The sequence below is a fragment of the Chiloscyllium plagiosum genome, unplaced genomic scaffold (genome assembly GCF_037043375.1).
Source record: "Chiloscyllium plagiosum isolate Xiang-an unplaced genomic scaffold, Cpla_swu_hap1 HiC_scaffold_27, whole genome shotgun sequence".
Taxonomy (NCBI): domain Eukaryota; kingdom Metazoa; phylum Chordata; class Chondrichthyes; order Orectolobiformes; family Hemiscylliidae; genus Chiloscyllium; species Chiloscyllium plagiosum.
In genome coordinates, this window is record NW_028270165.1 from 63,801,811 (window position 1) to 63,822,034 (window position 20,224).

General features: G+C 47.2%; 4 protein-coding genes across 5 annotated transcripts in view; 2 read left to right on the forward strand and 2 right to left on the reverse strand.

Annotated features, from left to right (window-relative positions):
• The window catches only part of LOC148144448 (uncharacterized), a 677,410-nt gene that overhangs the window by 396,689 nt on the left and 260,497 nt on the right, over window positions 1–20,224 (reverse strand). The gene's annotated exons all lie outside the window — the stretch shown is intronic.
• The window catches only part of LOC148144457 (uncharacterized), a 309,257-nt gene that overhangs the window by 19,956 nt on the left and 269,077 nt on the right, over window positions 1–20,224 (reverse strand). The gene's annotated exons all lie outside the window — the stretch shown is intronic.
• Window positions 11,526–20,224, forward strand: part of LOC122558179 (uncharacterized) — a 231,148-nt gene continuing 222,449 nt past the window's right edge. The window contains exon 1 of the mRNA XM_087974749.1: window positions 11,526–11,554. The gene's annotated coding sequence lies outside the window, so the exon portion shown is untranslated. The remainder of the gene's footprint in view (window positions 11,555–20,224) is intronic.
• Window positions 19,265–20,224, forward strand: part of LOC148144458 (uncharacterized) — a 42,287-nt gene continuing 41,327 nt past the window's right edge. The window contains exon 1 of the mRNA XM_087974779.1: window positions 19,265–19,969. Coding sequence (XP_087830905.1) covers window positions 19,280–19,969 — 690 coding nt within the window. The 5' untranslated portion in view covers window positions 19,265–19,279. The remainder of the gene's footprint in view (window positions 19,970–20,224) is intronic.

Here is a 20,224-nt window from a genome sequence, read left to right on the forward strand (position 1 = left end):
GTTTACATATGTATGGCATGTCCAGTTGTACAGATCACCAAAGTATTTTATGAACAAAGTATATTTTTGAAATAAAAAAAAATTCTGTTCTTAACAGGGCACCCACTCAGTAGGTGGATCTTGATGAAGCCACAGCTAAATAATAAGAGACTGGATGGTTAATAAAGGGAACTGTAAATAGGATTTCTGTAAATTCAATTAATTTAATCTGTTCTTTGTAATGTGAAGACATGCAATGTATATATCTATGAACGACATGACAAATTGTACAAGTACCAAAGATTTATTTCTATGAATAAAGTATATTTTGAAATAAAAAAAAGTGCTTCTCTCCCCAGAGCCCCGGTATTTCCTTGTGCAATAAACTCTGTCATTGAACCCCAATTCTGACTCCGAGCCTGGTGTATTTCAGGGGAGAGAGAATGGGTGGGGTGGCAGATGGTGGGGGGAGCAAGAGAGAGAGAATGGATGGTGGGGGCTGGAAGAATGGACATGGACAGAGGGTGGGATGAGAGAGAATAGATGGGTGTAGAAGGTGGGGAGATGGACTAGACAGGGGCTGAGGAATGAAACGACAGGGGTACAGAGAGTTGCATGAGAGAGAATGGACAGGGTGTTTGTAGTATAGAGGGAGAATGGGCAAGAATCTGGGGATGGAGAGAGAATGGACAAGGGGCGCTGTGGTTGGTGGTGGGAATGGACAGGGGGAGCTGTGGGTGGTGGGAGGAAAGAACGGGGGTGCTGTGAGTGGTGAGGGAGAATGGCTAGGGGGCGCTGGAGTGGCGGGGAAGAAATGGACAGGGAGCGCTGTGTGTGGCGGGGGCGAATGGACAGGGGGCGGTGTGTGTGGCCAAGATCAAAAAGGTTGATGACAGTCAACACTTATCAGATTGTTTCCCGAACAAAAAAACTTGCACTGGAGACTCCCAGAAGAGGGGTGTTGCATCTGTATTCCTTCAATTAGTTTTGAAATATTGTTGTGTATCTGAATTGTTCAGGGATATCTGGTACATAGAGAGATGGCTTTGGTTGTTGGAGGTCAGTCATCTCAGTTCCAGAACGTCTCTGCAGGAATTCATAGGGTAGTGTCTTCTTAGGCTCAACCATCTTCATCAATGACCGTCCTCCATCATAAGGTCAGAGGTGGAGATATTCGCCAATAATTGCACAATGTTCAGCACGATTCACAACTCCTCACAAACTGAAGCAGTTCAGTTTGAAATGCAACAAGATCTTCACAATATCCAATGGGCTCAGGAGTGGCAAGTAACATTTATGCCACGCCAATGCCAAACAATGACTCATCCCCAAAAGAGAGAATCTGACAACTGCCCCGTGATATTCAACAGTGTTACTGTCACTAAACACCCCACTATCAACATCCTTGGGGTTTACCATTGACCAGAAACTCAACTAGACTAATCACAGACACAATGGCAACAAGAGCAGGCAACAGGTCAGGCATACTGTGACTCCCCAAACCCTGCCCATCTTCTACAAATCACAAGTCTGCAGTGTAATAGACTACTCTCCCACCAGCTTGGATGGGTGCAGCTTCAACAACATTCAAAAAGCTTGATACCATCCAGGAAAAAGTCGCCTGCTTGATTGGCACCATCTCCAATACATCCACTCCCTCTGCCCCACTGTTCAGAAGCAGGAGTGTGTACGATCTACAAGACACAACACTGAAATTCACCAAAGATCCTTAGAAAATGCCTTCCAAACCAACAACCACTTCCTCTAGAACGACCAGGGCAACAGATACTTGGGAACACAACCTCTTGCAAGTACCCCTCCAAGCCACTCACCATCTTGACTTGGAAATATATTGCTGCTCCTTCAGTGTTTCTGGGTCTAAATCCTGGAATACCCTCCGTAAGGACATGATGGGTCACCGGACAGCGTGTGGACCACAGCAGTTGAAGAAGGCAGGTCACCATCACCTTCTCAAGGGGAACTAAATGCTGGCCAGCCAGCAATGCTCATGTACCACGAGTAACTTTTAATAAATGATTGAAACGGAGGATTGGAAACTGCAAACTAAAAAAAACAACCTTCAGGTGGAGCAGACGTCGGGCTTTGATTCGGTCCTTATTTGAGGACAGATAAAGAGTGTTATACTGACACTGAACTGGAAATAGAGAGTTAAACACCTGTAGTGTTTCACTCAGTGTATCAATCGAAAATCGATTAAAGATTAGATCTTGACGTGTTCATCATTAACACATAAAAAAGGACGGTTAAGACAGCATATGGGACTCTTGATTTCACGTCTTTAATGGCTGTTGTAGGACCCACAATCCCATGCGATCCAGAAACCGCTCTTTGGGCCGTGAGCAGTGTTCATGGTGCGCATGTGTGAGCTCGGAATGGGGCCCCGCCCCTCGTCGTTCGGATGGACGGGGAGACCAATCTTTGGGAAACCCGAAAGGACCGGAAGGGGCCTGGTCCTCCTGCCAATCAGAGTCCCCCCCCCCCCGCCATTGTCTGAATGCGGAAGTTCGACCATGAGCTTCTGAAGTTGCTGTTGCTCCTCTCTCTCTGAATGAAGATTGAGCTTCAGTCCAGACTGTAACTTCCTTCCTCTGTTTAACATCTGGGAGTACCGCACTCTCTTTTCTCGCCCTCTTTCCCATTTCTTTTCTCATCCTTGGGTTCAGCTGTTGGTTTGTAGGAGCTGCGGGTAAAAGAAAGTCAATCAAGGTGAAGGGACAGACTCTGGAAAAGGTTGGTCTAGATCTGTGTCTATTAATGTTTAACAGGCTTTGTTTCGTGAGCTTGATACATTCACTTGTCTGGCAAAAAAGGATGGCGTCTTGATCCATGTTGGGGATGGAAGTGGATTATGCTGTGGGTGACTTACTCGTAGTAGACCAATAAGTATTAGATAAGTAATCATGACACACAAACCTTGGGTTATTGACTGTCTATTTGGGAGCTCACAAGTCACTCTGACGAGTAACAGAGAGTTGTATGATTATATAGGTTACAATCATTTAACAATTAACAAACTGTTAATTGCAGGAATTTGAGGAACCTAAGTCACTTTGCCCAGCGACACAGTGTCTGGATAGTGTTGGTTAGTAGCTGATAAGTATACAATAGGTCCTTGCAAAGAGAAGGATATTCCCACGCAAGGAAATAATTTGGTTATCAGGTAGCAGTACAACTGCAAGGCTTAGTGTCTCTGTTAAGTCAGGGAATTAAAGGTAGTTGGGACAATGCAGGGAAGAGGAGCTTAGACAATGGATGCATCAGCCCTGATCTTAATGTAGGCTGGAAGGGCCAAATGGCCTACTCCTGCTTCTATTACTATGAAACTATAACCCTGCATTTCCCATGGTTAACCCACTTAACCTGCATATCCCTGGGCACTGTGGGCAATTTAGCATGGCCAATCCAAATCAAGACCGGTGAGTAATGTCGTGATGTGGAGCCAGAGGGTGGGTAGGCCACCCTGATGCCAGTCGCCCTGAGAGCTAGACGGTGGGTAGGCTGTTCTGAGCACTGTCATCCTGATAAGGGGTAATCAGGATGGGCTATCCTAGAGGTGGTCGGAAGGTGTCAGAGCAGAGAGCCAGAAAGCACGTAGGGGCGGGCTGAGATCCGGAAGGCTTGTGGGCTACCCTACACGCTGTCGTCCCAGGGAAGGGGACGGGCTGTCCTAGAGGTGGCCGAAAGGTGTGCCAGGATAGCCCACTGCTCGGAGGTGCAACAGGGTGGGTGAGAGCCCAATGGTACGTAGGGGCAGACCGAGAGCCAGAAGGCGGGTAGCCATCCTCAGCGCTGTCACCCCGGGCAGGTACCGGGGCAGGCTGCCCCAGAGGTAGTCAGAAGGTGCTGAGGGTGGTTTGTGAAGCTGGAAGGTGGGTAGGCTGTCCTGACCGCTGTCACCCTGGGCGGGTACCGGGGCGGGCTGTCCTAGAGGTGGTCGAAAGGTGTGTCAGGGCGGACCGAGAACTGGAAGGGGCATGGGGTGGACCGAGAACCGGAAGGTGGGTAGGGGCGGGCTGCCTTAGAGTGGTCGGAAGGTGGGAGGGATGGGGGCTTGCTGGGTCTGTATTGTCTGCACTTTTGTATGTAACAGGATTGTCTAATGTATAACTGTCACTGCTGTTGTCTCTTTATATCTTTGTGAAACTGGGATTTGAGGTTTGTCCTCATGTCCCTGAAAAATGTATGGTAGGGTTTGGGGCCTGGCTTTGCTGCTCCTCTCCCTTGTAAAATTGCTGTCTCTTGTATGCAGCTGTAAATGTAACTGTTTGTTGTAAACTGTTTTTGTAATTTGTTTAATAAAATAATATGTAGTGATGTGGAAAATGAATATCAGAGAACAATAGAAAGGGACAAGGAGAGTAAATATACCAGCAATGAAAACTGGATACTAATGTCACAAAAACTGAAATGATACATGGTGAGTCTGAACGTGTGCCACATTGTAACAAAAGTGAATGAATTAACTGCACTCATTGAAATGAATAATTATGGTCTGAGACTCCTTACAGACACATGGCTTCAGGATGGCAAGGATTGGATCCTGAATATTGAGGGGGGAGTCAGATGGGAAGCTAGGTAAAGGCAGAGGGTTGGCACTGCTCATCAAAGCACTGAGCACACAGTAGTCTGGTGTCAGCTCGGGTTTCACGGCCTGATTTCTCTGTCCTCTGATCTCCCTGTTCCCACTGAGTAAGATGTTGGTCTGTTCTCAGCTTTGCTGGACTTCTGCTGAAGCTTTCACACCTCTTTTACAGCTTCCAGAACAAGAAAACATTCAGAGCTGAAAATGTGTTGCTGGAACAGCGCAGCAGGTCAGGCAGCATCCAGGGAACAGGAGAATCGATGTTTCGGGCATAAGCCCTTCTTCAATAAAACATTCAGTCAATCGAAAGCCAACCCACAATCTCAGCCTGTCACCCATCCAGACACAGAGTGTAGTCACAGCAGGGAATCAAACAAGAAAAATGAAACAAAATCAGAAATAAATAAAGGCTTAATGTTTGTTCATTAGGAAGTAAACCAGAAATAGGGCTCTCCCAGGATTCTGATAGTGCCCTACTTGAGGAATTCTCTCTCCATTCGATGTAACTATTAGTACTGGTGGGACAAAGTAACTTGTGTGCCAAATCATTTAAAGCAAGGTAGTCAGGAGAGGAGACCTTGAGCAATTAACTAGCTTTATTCGTTGCCATTGGGGAATACCTCTTAGTTCAAAATAAAGTCCGACGTATTCCAATAAAATACAGAATGTTACAAGTTTTATGGTAAAGCACAAGCCCCACTCTCCAATAATAATGCAACTGAGGGGCAGTCGTAAGGTTCACATACATTGTCCAGACCTACGTTTCTTAATTTCTACAAAACTGAATGTTATCTTATACCGCAGGTTCAGCTCAGCTCGAATTACCACTAAGGGACAGAGAGAACCAATCCATCATTCTATGATGCAGCACAGTCTAATGGCCTGAGGAGCAGAGACAGCCTGCAGCTGCAAGGTCAGGCTATCAAAACAGAATTCCTTAGCCAGGGCTCAGACAGCATTATGTTAACAGGCTACATTTTACTGCAAACATTGCTTTGTGACAAAATGGCTTCCATGCAGTTTTGTCAATTTTGATCACATTCTCCCACAATCCCTCCTTTTTTATTAAAAAGAGGAGATTGGGGGTGTCAGCAAAAGGGGGAGTATACCCAGAGCCAGGGGTTGGTGCTTGGAGATCGGACTGATAGTCCTCGGGTTCAGTAAGGACGGGGGCAGAAGGCTCCAGGGATTGGGAATCATCATCAGAGGTTTATCAGGAATGGAAAATCTCGGCATCTGGGAGATCGCTGGAGGGGAGGGCCACAACAGTGAACTGAGCCGAGCACAGGATTGTCTGCGGGGTGACTTTGATTTCCAATCGAGCAGTTCCAAAGGCAGGGGGAAAGAAAGCTGCAAGTTGCTCAAACTCCATAAGGGCTCGCTTGGTACGAGTTCAGGATGGATGGGGATATGGGCACATACCTAGCAGCTAGAGTGGTTGACCTTCTGTGCATAAAAAAAAGTATTAAACTGTAATTCCTGTTTACTAGAGGTTATCAGGCCCAATCAAACATAGTTAGTGAAAGAAAGATAAGAAAGAGTGCAGTGAAAGGCAGAATGATCAGGCTGAGCCATTCACGGATGAAGGCTGAAGATGTGTCTCTGACGGGGTCTTCTGGTGTTCCTCCAGGAGGTGGCGCTCGTTTGCATTGTGTTGTGTGTGTCCATGCGGCCTCCCCTTGACCCTGACTGCTGACCGGGTAACCCAGCAGGACTAGGAACGGGCCTTTCCATCTCAGCTCCAATATGCCCCGGTCCTAATGCTGAGGCTTGGCGTACCCGTGAATGTAAACTCTAAAGAGTTTTGGTTAACTGATGCAAATATTTCCCACTTGTCCAACACTAGAGTGTCAGCTGTTTCAGCCATTGGGATGGTTTTGATTCATCTACTAAATACATCTACTCTTATTCGACAATGTTCATAACAATGTACGCGAGGTGATTCTATAAAAGCAAGTTGTAGACAGGGAAAAAGGCCGACCAGGCAAGGAGGTGGTTAACAAACACTCTCTCTGGATCAATGATGCTGGAAGAGCACAGCAGTTCAGGCAGCATCCGAGGAGCAGCAGCAAAATCGACGTTTCGGGCAAAAGCCCTTCATCAGGAATAAAGCTCTCTCTGCCTGCCTGCACCTCTCTCTCTCTCTCTCTGCCTGCCTGCACCTCTCTCTCTCTCTCTCTGCCTGCCTGCACCTCTCTTCTCTCATTGCCTGCTTGCGCCCCCCCCTCTCTCTCTCTCTCTGCCTGCCTGCACCTCTCTCTCTCTCTCTCTGCCTGCCTGCACCTCTCTCTCTCTCTGCCTGTCTGCACCTCTCTCTCATTGCCTGCTTGCGCCCCCTCTCTCTGCCCGCTTAAGCCCCCCTCTGCCTGCGCGCCTCTCTCTCTCTCTCTCTCTGTAACACTCTTCAACTTTCTACATGTCTCAGTTAATAGTTGCCCAATGTGTCCTGTGTGCCAAATTCATTCAAGTCTGGACGTCCTGAAGCGAGCAATTATACTTCAGATTTCTACTCGTCAATTAAAACTAATGTTGGGCACTCAAACAGATGGGGGGCACCTTGAAGCATGCCACGGACCTCAGTGTGGGTCCAGGGCTTATCAAGTAGGGTTTCACCTCTCGTAATCCTGGGGTAAGCAAATTCATTATTACTAACTTTGTAAATACTAGTGCTCTCGGCAACATTACGTCCAGACGCTAGGACCCTGTTGAGTTCTCTCACTAGTATCTTGTGGCTGAGTAGGAGAATTGTATCAATATTTCTAACAGCACTTTTGTCCCTGGCCAGCTTTCCCCTTTATTTTGGACCCAACAAAATCAGCAACCACCCTCTATATTTCATCTCTCAAAGGATATCGGCCGGTGACCTGGCAGGACCAGGGTATCTCCTGCCTGACTCACCAACTGTGGGGGATGGAAATAAAGCCCCATGTCAGGAAAGAATTTGTTTATCAGGAAGCAGTACAGCTGCAAGGCCAACCGTCTCCGCTGAGCCTGGGAAACATGAGCTTTAGCAAGCAGGCTCTAAGCTGAGATTCAAAATGGTTTCCAGGCCATTTGACCAAATGTGACCAAATGGCTGACCCAAATCTAACAATTCTCCCACATCATCGCAGGGAATAAAATAGGAAAAATGAGATAAAATTAGAAATAAATAGGGGATCGTGCTTAATGTTTGTTCATTACGAAGTAAACAAGAAATAGCAGTCTCCCAGGACTCGTATGGTGCCCTACTTGAGAAATTCTGTCCAACAAGTTTAATTGGAAGCAGTAGCTTTCGGAGTGCAGCTCCTTCATCAGGGGATTGTGGAATATAAAATTGTAAGACACAGAATTTATAGCAACAGTTTATAGTGTGATGTAACTGAAACTATATATTGAAAAAGACCCGGATTGTTTGTTAAGTCTCTCATCTTTTCGAATGACCATGATAGTTTCAGTTCTTTCAAATGTAAATCACAAAACCTTTTAAAATAGTTAAATCCTCAAGTGAACTTTACCAATTGGTGTTGCGTCAGTCCAGATAATGTATTGAAGGTGTGAGTTCCCCTGTGTGAGACTGTCTGTGCCACAATGGTTAAACCAATTTACAGAATCTTACATGGATTCTTCCAGTTTTTGAGCAAAGTAAGACATAATTCTGCAAGTACGAATTCACCCAACAAACTTGTGCGTATGTATGTGTGTGTGTGTGTGGGGGGGGGGGGGGGAGATGTATATTTGCAGATACATTCTATGTGCATATTTTTAAGGAAAAATCTGCAGGCAGTCAATACATGTAATAGTTTGTAAATTCGACTTTGGAAACAGAACCAGTCTGACTCAAGATTAGGATACAGGCAGATTCTGACCTCACACCTTTAATTCATTGTCTGAGCTGAGATGTGAGCTTTTGCTATAAAACCTTGTTATCTCGAGAAGGTGACAACAAGAAATTCTGGGATTTACATTGTAATGAGACCTGCAACCTATTTGAAAAGGTGGAAGACTTAACAATCCAGGTTTGTTCAACATACCATTTCAGTGGCAGGACACTGGAATGTTTTGCTCTAAATTGCATCTTAGGATCTTATCCTCCACAACCACCTGATGAAGAGGCAGCACTCCAAATGTTACTGCTTCCAAAGAAGCCTGTTGGACTACAGCCTGGAGTTGTGTGATTCTAGAATCTGGGTTCTAGTATCTGCAGTCCTTGTTTTTACCGAGTTGATTTTAACCCTACAGTGAATCCTCTCGCAAGGATGCCTGCCTTGAAGAAGTTTTCCTCCTCTCTCTACAAGAATCTCAAGGAATCCCTCTCCCACTGCAACTCCCAGGTCATTTCCTCTGCCCTGAAGCTCTTCAATCATGTCCTGAAACAGACTCACTACCACAGCCACATTTGCTTCCTCAGTGCCGCCTCCGTAACCAACTCATCCTACACGGACTCCGGACCACCTTTACGCAAGCAGAGTTCGATCTGAACAGGCCATTCCACCCTCCTGTCTGACCTATCACCTTCATTCCCACCCCCATTCACCCATTGTACTCTTTGCTACCTTCCCCCACCCTACTCTCTGACCTATCCCCTCCATCCCCACCCCCATTCACCTATTGTACTCTATGCTACTTTCTCCCCACCCCTACCCTCCTCTCATTTATCTCTCCACCCTGCAGGCTCTATTCCTGATAAAGGGCTTTTGCCCGAAACGTCGATTTTCCTGCTCCTCGGATGCTGCCTGAACTGCTGTGCTTTTCCAGCACCACTCTAATCAAAAGTGGATTGGCCATGTTGGCCATGTTGAATTACCCATAGTGCCCAGGGATGTGCATGTTAGGGTGGATTGGCCATGCTAAATAGTGCTGTGAGAAACAAATCAATTTAATCAATAATTTTCAGTCCGAGTCAAAGAGTTCTGAAGCAGCACATTTATTCGAACATCTTGCAAGATGGGTGGCTGTATGAAGAGAGACATACCCGACAGTAAAATACAGAGCTTTTTATACTTTTCTGAGGGCTCTCTCAACACCCTACACTGAGCAATAAACCTATCATAAGTGTCTATTTCATTCTTTTTTTTTCCCATGGTGTGTGTGTGCAGGTGTGAGACACAGTGAAAGACACAAAGTGCACAAATCTTTATTCAATTTCCACCACCAGGAAGATAGGAAAACACCTGGGTAACCAGTGACAAACACTGCCCTTCACATCAAAGGGCAGTGCTGTGTGATCAAAACAGTGAAGGGGAGGGTAGGGACTAAATCAAAATAGAGTTGGAGGGAGAAATGATGCACTCCACTCCCTGCGGCGCCCACCTCTCCCTGAACAACTCCAGGGTGTTGGTGGACACTGCGTACTCCTTCTCCAAGGACACCCGGACCCTCACGTATCTCTTTCATTCTATCCCTTTATTTGGTGATTACTTGCACCCATTATTCCTTCATTTGGTAATTCCCTGCACCCAAGCCTAAGCCTATCATACTTATTAATTACTTCACCTGCTTTTCTTTAAATCTGCCTTATTTGGCTGTCCTTGTTCGTTACAGCCTTCCTGTTGATTTGTCCAGTTCCTCTTATCTTATCTAACCTTCTGACTTCTGAGATCATCCTTTAATATCTTGATAGTCCAAAACGCAGACCTACAAACTATGAGCTTATTGCGAAATGCCCCTGCTGCCCTTTTATTTGTGGTCAGCTACAAGTAATTTCCTTGCTTAAAACTATTTCTTAAAAGACCCTTTATATTCTTTAAAATCAACGTACAACTGACAACCTGAAATTTATCTCTATCAATCCCTACCCTCATTCACCCATCGTACTCTTTGCTACCTTCCCCCACCCTCTTCCCTGACCTATCCCCTCCAACCCCTTCCCCATTTACCCATTGTACTCTATGCTATTTTCTCCCACCCCCACCCCACCCCACCCCCTCTCAGTTATCTCACCACCCTGCAGGCAACCTGCCTCTATTCCTGATGAAGGGCTTTTGCGCGAAGCGTCGATTTTCCTGCTCCTCGGATGCTGCCTGAACTGCTGTGCTTTTCCAGTACCACTCTAATCTAAAGTGGATTGGCCATGCTGAAGTACCCATAGTGCCTAGTGATGTGCAGGTTAGGGTGGATTGGCCATGCTGAAATACCCATCGTGCCCAGGAATATGCAGGTTAGGGTGGATTGGCCGTGCTAAATTACCCATGGTGCCTAGGGATGTACAGGTGAGGGTGGATTGGCCATGCTAAATTACCCATAGTCCCCAGGGATGTGCAGGTTAGGGTGGATTGGCTATGCTAAATTACCCATAGTGCCCAAGGATGTGCAGGTTAGGGTGGACTGGCGATGCTAAATTACCCATAGTGCCCAGGGATGTGCAGGTGAGGGTGGATTGGCCATGTTAAATTACCCATAATGCCCAGGGATGTGCAGGTTAGGGTGGATTGGCTATGCTTTATTCCTGATGTTGGGCTTTTGCCCGAAACGTCGATTTTGCTGCTCCTCGGATGCTGCCTGAACTGCTGTGCTCTTCCAGCACCACTAATCCAAAATCTGCTTTCCAGCATCTGCAGTCATTGTTTTTACCCATGCTAAATTAGGCAAAATATGCAGGCAAGGTGCATGACTCAGGGATAAATGAAGAGCAATGGGGCAGGGGAATGGGTGTGGGTGGGTGACCCTTGGGAGGGTCGGTGAGGCCGAGTGGCCTGCTTCCACACTGTGGGGATTCTCTGAAGGGAGGGGTTTTTGGAAAGTGTGTTCTCCCCCCCGTCTGCTGCAGGGGCAGCGCATGCGCAGTGCGGCGTCCCGCTGTTGGTTTCGTTCCGCCCCTCGGTCCTTTATGGACGTCACAACGCGGAAGTGACCCTGTCAGTTTCAAAGTGAATCTCCCGCCCTCAGGACGACTCTTCATCCTGGGATGGAGACAGAGATGGGAGGAGGGGAAATTGGTCACTTGTAGCAACTGGAGTGAATGCAGGGAGGGAGCAGACTCCGCAAACTCAGGTATGTGTCTTAGTTACCCGGGTGAGGAGGAACTGAAGGATAGAGATGGGGAAGGGGGAGGGCTGGATATCTTTTCTGTTTTGATGTTTAAAATGCACCCGATTCCCACCATTAACAGCCACAGGTACAAGTACAACACATGCAATATTCCTCATTGCAACTTCAAGCCGGTTTTGCATCCTCTGTTCTTCCACCTTGCTCCAGCACATTCAGCTTCTTTCCCTCATTCCCATTCCCCCCTGTCCTGATGTTCCAAGCTGACCCGCAAAAGATCGGTTTGTCCCTCCATTCTTTCCCGGTGGCGTCCATTACTCTTGTCTATTTCTTGCCTTATCCGGCCTTGTGCGTGAACAAAGTGTTAGCGTATATCCTCTTTCACTGCCAGCTGCTTCCTTGTTTGCGAAAGCAACATTTCCTCCCATTTTTCGCCGACACTGAGCCTTCTGACCTCCTTGATTGTGTGTTTTTTTTTGTTTTTGCAGAAGCAGGAAACAGATGGTTATAACTGTACGAGCATATCTATCTTAACCCTACACCCCCTCCCCTCACAGCACCTTTATCTGTTTGTCTGTAACATCCACCATTGTTTACAGGCACATTTCATGTATGCACATTTTAGCTAATACAAAAGCAATTATATATTTCCTTTCATTCTTAACTCCACTCTTGGCTGAAACAATTATACCCTGGCGTTAGTTCATTTACCTTGCAGAAGCAATTATGGTTGCAGAAGTAACATTGCTTTACCTATATCCCACAGGGGAGACCCTACAACCTTGTATAAAATAATGTGAGGCATGGCGAGGGGAAATAGACAAGATCTTTGATCTGGGATTGCTCATAGGTTTAGGGTGAGGCTGAGATTTAAAAGAAACCTCAGGGGCAACTCCTATATCCAGAGGGTGGTGTGTGTAAAGAATGAGCTGCCAGAGGAAGTGGTGACTGGTACAATTACAACCTTTAAAAGGTATCTGGATGGGTATATGTTGGGAAACATTTAGAGGGACATGGACCAAGTGCTGGCAAATGGGACTAGATTGATTTAGGATATCTGGTCAGCATGGACTGAAGGGACTGTTTCTGTGCTGTACATCTGTGATTCTGGCTTGCCACAAATGTTTGTCACGTCTGTATGTTCAGTTTCTCCCTGGTGTTGGTGTTAATGCCTTGGTGTCTTATTTTGCTCCCCACATTCTGGAGACATTAACCGTTTCCTATCTGGTTGTTCTGATGATCTGGACTGCTGTCCAGATCTTCGGATTTCTGGGATTGGTCAATAAACACACCTGGAAATGACTCTTTTGTCAATCATACAAGCAATAGTTTATTCTTTGATACAGCCAGGTCAGTAGACTCTGATCAGCCCAGAAGGATTAGATTCCAACAGTGTGGAAACAGGCCCATCGGCCCAACCAGTCCACACCTATCCTCTGAAGAGTAGCTCACCCAGACCCATCTCCCTCTAACTAATGCACCTAACATTATGGGCAATTTAGCATGGCCAATTCACCAAACTGTACATCTTTGGATTGTGGGAGGAAACCAGAGCACCTGGAGGAAACCCATGCAGACATGGGGAGAATGTGCAAACTCCACACAGCCAGCCCCCGGAGGCTGGAATCGAACCTGGGACACCTGGTGCTGTGAGGCAGCAGTGCTAACCACTGGGCCACCGATGAGTACTCCTAGAGTGCCAAAAGAATCCGCCAACTTTTACAGAGTTTGTATAGAACTTATGTACATTGTTTAGAGTCAGACATTGGTTGTTACTATGTGATCATGCTCAATCAGATCCCGCGAGGTCCTCATGCATTTTTGACTTAGTCTAGGGCGGCACGGTGGCTCAATGGTTAGCACTGCTGCCTCACAGCCCCAGGGTCCCAGGTTCGATTCCAGCCTTGGGTGACCGTCTGTGTGGAGTTTGCACATTCTCCCCGTGTCTGCGTGGGTTTCCTCCGGGTGCTCCGGTTTCCTCCCAGAGTCCAAAAATGTGCAGGTCAGGTGGATTGGCCATGCTAAATTGCCCATGGTGTTAGGTGCAATAATCAGAGGGAAAATGGTTCTGGGTGGGTTACTCTTTGGAGGGTCAGTGTGGACTGGTTGGGCCGAAGGGCCTGTTTCCAAACTGTAGGGAATATAATCTAATCTATCATAATTTCTTGTAGACAACCTGTTCTTGGAATCGTATTTGTCATGTCTGGCGGTTAGGATTAAACCGTTACTTCTGCGATTGATGATTAGGTTCACATTTGCAGTTTTTTTCACTGGATTTACATCAGTCTGTGGTATCTTGTTTGTTCTGAGTCGTGAGTATCTGCCTGACTCAGTCCCACCGAGTTAGCCAAGCAGAAGCCATTTTGTCCTACCTCCCATGTTAAAGTGGAGATTTGAGGTGGCCCAGGGAATCCTTTGAGAACTCAGACCTGTAAAGCCTCTCTCTTGGTTTGTCCTGGAGATCATACTCTTTGGAATCCTTACAGTTGGAGCAAGGTTGGCTGAGACTGACCTCTGCATCCTCCTCAGATGTAGGTTTCATCAACTTGTCCACTGGCCAGGACAAGGTACTGTTGTGGGAACAAGGGCTCCGACAGTGACCTTCTGAGGGACATCTTTGCAATCCAGGACAAGGAAATTGGTAGCTTTACCTTAGCTGAAGAAATAATAGTCTGGTTTGGTGTATATTACGGAGAGTTTGTCAAAATAGGTTACTGAAATGTTACAGCAGGGGGTCTGGTCAGGTCGACAGGAGGAAAGGGTTGACGTTTTGCAAGAGGGGTTGCTTGAGCTCTGTTTTAAAAAAAAAATGGGCCAAATGACTCGAGCACTCGCACTGTATGGGAGACAATGGTCCTCAGAATGCTGTTCCCATTGGGCTCTCCCTTAGCTCTATTGTACATGGTCTTGGTGACAGTATCAGATTCTGAAAAGAGAAAAGGCCTTTCAATGCGCAAGGGAAGGGTTCCTTTCCAGGTCCATGTGCAGCATAAGGCCTACTGTACGCCAGCTGGTGTTACACCGGCTGTTTGTATACACAGACCGGAGCTATTGGAAAGTGATATTTCTCTTCACAGGGTTGGCAGTAGGAATTCTGACGAATAGAATGGAATCGGGGACTGGGGATGGGTCAAGTAAGTCACCTCCTGATAGAGAGGAGTAACATACTACTGCCTCTGGGGTGAAGAGCGTTCTGTGCACCTGTATAAATAAGTTGTTTGTGGATTGAGGAGTTTCTCCTATCAGGCTTCCCTTTTCTCAAGTTGGCCCGACCTGCAAAAAGGGATGGTGTTCCTGAGTTGATCATTTTTATCCTCACTAGGCTTGCGTCTGCAGGTAAAATAAAAAAAAATGGTAACGACATGGTAACTCCCACTGATTTCTACTGTCCAGATGGACCATCTGGTCTTTCTGATGTAAGAGTCCATTGCAATAATCAATCTTCATCACATTCCACACGTCAAAGGCGTCTGGTCCGGTGCACTGGACGACATCTCCTCAGCATGGGTGGTGGATAATCTCTGATCATTCCTGGTTGCATCCATACTTAGTGGCGTTCCCCATCAGGATGTTGTATGTGATCAGAAAGGTGAGGAGATAAGCGATTCCCCCACATGTCCCTCCTCTTAGTTCAAGTATCTGTAATAAGATTAACATTAGAACAACAGCAAAATTCAAAAACCCAACTGGACAGGGTGCACTCCTTTTGTTGAGATTCCAGGATTCTCTCCTCCTCTTCCCCACTTTTGATTGGTGTGGTCAATCAATTTACAATGGTGCAGTTGGACCCAAGCTGAGCGCCCAGCGACTGTGACCGCCGTAGGGGTGGGAGGTAAAACCTGGAAAGGGCCATCGCAACGAGGTTGGAGACCTTTGCCAGTCCAGTTCTTGATGAGCACCAACAAACCAGGCTCTACCCGTGACAAGGCTGAAAGGGAGGGAACATCGCTGTAGGCCGCACGCTCCTGGGAGTGAAAGGCACGCATAACATTAGTTAGAGCAAGAACACAACCAATCATTGCTTCGGTCATGTGGTGGAAGTGGACTGAGAAGGGAGCCGAATCGTTCCAAGGGGTACGGAGGCGGTGACCAGAGAGACTCTCAGTTGGAGTCAGTCGTATCTTGCCTGCAGATATGGATCGCATCTGGAATAAGGCCACAGGGATTAGCATAACCAGCACAGAAACAGACCCTTCGGTCCAACTCATCCATGCCGACCAGATATTCCAATCCAATCTAATTCCCCCTGGCAGCACCCAGGCCATATCCCTCCAAACCCTTCCTATTCATATACCCAACCAAATGCCTCTTAAACATTGCAATTGTACCCACCTCCACCACTTCCTCTGGCAGTTCATTCCATACATGCACAACCCTCTGCATGAAAAGTTGTCCCTTAGGTCCCTTTCAAATCTTTCCCTTCTCACCTTAAACCTATGCCTTCTAGTTTTCGACTCCCCCACCCTGGGCGGAAAAGACCTAGGCTATTTGCCCTATCTATGCCCCTCATGATTTTATAAACCTCTCTACGGTCACCCCTCAGGCTCTGATGCTCCAGGGGTAAAATAAATGCCCCAGCCCCTCTGTCTGTGTAACTGGTTAAAGCTCCTTCCCATTGTCAGTTCACTGGGACACACACACTTATTCTGTGTAACCAGTTAAAGCTCAGTTCACTGGTAGTTCCTCTTTGAAGCAGGTCGAATGGATTTCTCTTTCCAGATTCAACCCCCCAATGATATTGAGTGACCCTGTCAGATCTTGTTATGGAATTTCTTCCAAGATTTCTGTCTGCAGATCCTCCCCTTCTGATACCTGTTAGCAAGTTGAAATAAATCATCACTGTCTCTACCGAGTAGAAACTCTGATTATATTGTATGTGTCTGTGTATTTAAAGTACTAACCCAGGAACATACAAATGGTATTTTTGATTTAAAATACATAGGAGACATGAGGAAGGAGATGTCAGGACCTGGCAATCTCTAAACCCTAACAGGATGTTCCAAGTGGTAGTGCAAACATTTCAAAATGAAGTGGATGGCCATAGAGCTGTACAGCACAGAAACAGTCCATCTCATCCATGCTGACTAGATATCTGAAATTAATCTATCTTATTTATCAGCACTTGGCCCATATCCCTTTAAACCCCACCTATTCACATACCCATCCAGCTGCCTTCCTCATTCCCCGTTTTACTTGTACTGATACCTTTGGGGATCTCTGAACTTGGACAGTAAGGTCCCTTTTTTCCTCAGCACTCTGTAGGGGTCTATTATTTATTGCTTACTTCCTTCTCTATTAAGATGTTGTCCCTCCAGTTTGTGGTTTGATTCGTTGTGGCAATAGAGGAGGCCAAAGATGGTAATGTCAGAAAGGGGGTGGGAAGGGGAATTGAAATGGGTGGTGACTGGGAACGCTGGTCGGCTCTGTGGACCCAGATATGATGCTCAGTGAACCATTCCCCAAGTTTGCGCTCGCTCTCCCCGATATAGAGAAGACCACAACTGGCAAACACATGGCAAATGCAGTACCACAATATGAAGTTATAGCCTTTGCTGTGGGGAAAAAAAAAGTAGAAAGGAAGTGCATTGTTTAAATGGAGATGTAATTGGATGTGGAGAAAGTGAGATCAGGGTCAAAAAGTGTGGTACTGGAAGAGCAGTAGGTTAGGCAGCATCTGAGGAGCAGGACAGTTGGCTTTTTGGGCACGAGCCCTTCATCAGGAATGATGTGTGGATGGACAAAGGAGCCCCAGCGTCCTCCTACACCAGTCACTGCCAGTTGTCAGACAGGTGCAGCAAGCAATCAGCAAGGCAAGTGGTATATGAGCAAGAGGAATTGAGTTCAGAAGTGGGGATGCCTTCCTGCAGTTAGGGTGTCATTGAATATATTCAAGGCTGAGTTCATCTGATTTTTGAACAACAAAGAAATGAATGTTTGTGGGGGAAGGCAAGAACATGATTTTAAGACCAGTACAGAACAGCTCCAGAGTCATACAGCACAGAAACAGACCCTTAAGTCCAACTAGTCATAGAGATATACAGCATGGAAACAGACCCTTCGGTCCAACTTGTCCATGCCGACCAGATATCCCATCGCAATCTAGTCCCATCTGCCAGCACCTAGCCCATATCCCTCCAAACTCTTCCCATTCATATATACCCATCCAGATGCCTTTTAAATGTTGCAATTGTACCAGTCTCCACCACTTTCTCCTGCAGCTCATTCTATACATTTACTACCCTCTGTGAAAAGGTTGCCCCTCAGATCTCTTTTGTTTCTTTCCCCCCTCACCTTAAACCTATGCCCTCTTGTTCTGGACCTCCCCTTCCCCCCACCGCAGGGAAAAGATTTTGCCTATTTATCCTATCCATGCCCTTCATGATTTTATAAACCTCTATAAGGTCACCCCTTAGCCTCCAACGCTCCAGGGAAAACAGCCCTAGCCTCCCTTTAGCTCAAATCCTCCAACCCTGGCAATATCCTTGTAAATGTTTCTGAGCCCTTTCAAGTTTCACAACATCTTACTGATAGGAAGGAAACCAGAATTGTGCGCAATGTTCCAAATGTGGCCTAACCAATGTCCTGTACTGCGACAACACAACTGCCCAAATCCTATACTCGGAGGATTGGGAAAGTTTTCAAAACTTACAAAAGACAACTGGGAAAGAATGGAGGGAAAAACTGAACCTTTGAAGGTCAGCTTGGAGGCATCAAGGTCTCAGGACAGGGGGGGTAGGGATGACCCCAGCTATGGGCCACGTGTGAGCAAACGGTTCCAGATTGATTTACGATATCTGGTCGGTACAGACGAGTTGGACCGAAGGGTCTGTTTCTGTACTGTATACCTCTATGACTCTGGCTTTCCACTAATGTTTGCCGTGTCAGTATATTCAATTTCTCTCTGGTGTCGGTGTTAAGACGTTGATGTCTCATTTTGCTTCCCCTTCCCAGGGATGTTAACCATTTTGTGTCTGGTTGTTCCTCAAGAAGCTGCGTGGCAGGTTCACCCTGAATTGACACACATTGTATTTGCTTCCCAAAATCAGACCTGCTCACTCTCAGCAGGATCCCAATGTTGTGAAAGATATTAACTTTCAGGTGGTGGTATCAAAATTCAGAGTGATGTCAGTCTTGATGTTTTTGCTTTTTCTGCCCCTGTAAGATCCTGAATCAGCGCCTGCAGGGGAATTAGTTAGAGGGGGAGAGAGAGTGGGATGGTGCTTTCCATTTTGTGGAATAATAAAAGAAAAGAATATTCCACAGAAAGTAGAAATGCTTGTTCAGAATTTCTACCCTGCACTGACAGTGATGGCTTTTGTAATCTCTTTTTACAGCGTATTTGAAGATCTGATGGCGGAAGTTTCTCAATCAACAGATGAAGGGCTTATGCCCAAAACATTGACCCTCCTGCTCCTCGGATGCTGTCTGACATCCCTGTGCTTTTCCAGTGCCACATTTTTCGACTGACTCTCCAGCATTTGCGATCCTCACTTCGCTGTCAATGTCTGACAGTCACTCAGTCCACCAGGACCGCAACGATTTTCGACTGATTTCTCTGAGAGGGATCAAAGCTTTTTGGTTCCTGACTGAGTGAGTATGTTTTCAGCATCACTGGGACTGGACGAGAGAGCGCACTGTGCGTGGAGCGTGTAGCAGCTATACGACCTGGAAAGAGGAATTCACGACAGGAAGGGGCTGGAAGTTCGATTGTGTGTGGCTGAAGCTTCATCCATGGAGAAACCTGAGGAATCCCGCCCCGTGGAGAAACCGTGGAAGTGTGGCGACTGTGGGAAAGGCTTCCGTTTCCCATCTGCCCTGGAGATTCATCGGCGCAGTCACACCGGGGAGAGGCCATTCCCCTGCACCGACTGCGGGAAGGCCTTCAGACATTACTCCCACCTGCTGGCCCACCAGCGGGACCACACAGGGGAAAGGCCCTTCAGCTGCCCAGATTGTGGGAAGGCCTTCATGTTTTTCTCTGCCCTGTTGGCCCACCGGCGGGTCCACACGGGGGAGAGGCCGTTCACCTGCCCTGAGTGCGGGAAGGCCTTCAGCACTTCCTCCACCCTGCTGATCCACCAGCGCATCCACACGAGGGAGAGGCCATTCACCTGCTCTCAGTGCGGGAAGGGCTTCATCTGCTCCTCCCACCTGCGGAGCCACGAGCGGGTCCACACGGGGGAGAGGCCCTTCAGCTGCCCCAAGTGCGGGAAGGCCTTCAACACTTCTTTCACCCTGTTGGCCCACCAGCGGGTCCACACGGGGGAGAGGCCCTTCAGCTGCCCCGAGTGTGGGAAGGCCTTCAGCACATCTTTCACCCTGCTGAGGCACCAGCGGATCCACACCGGGGAGAGGCCGTTCACCTGCTCTCAGTGCGGGAAGCGCTTCGCCCGCTCCTCCCACCTGCGGAAGCACCAGCGAGTTCACGTGCCATCGCAGGGGGATTGAAGGAGTGACGGCCGAGTGCCATTATCGATTGGACTATCAATCCGGTTCCGGGGACTCCTGGGTTTGAATCCCACCACGACGGATGGCAGAGGGAGTGGGTGGTGCGGGGGAGAAAGCCCCCATCTGATTCACTCTCTCCCTTGTTAGGAAAGGGAACCGCCATTGTGGGAGAGTATTCATTCAGTCGTTCCATCTGCATCCTTCACTCGGTCTGGCCTACACATGACT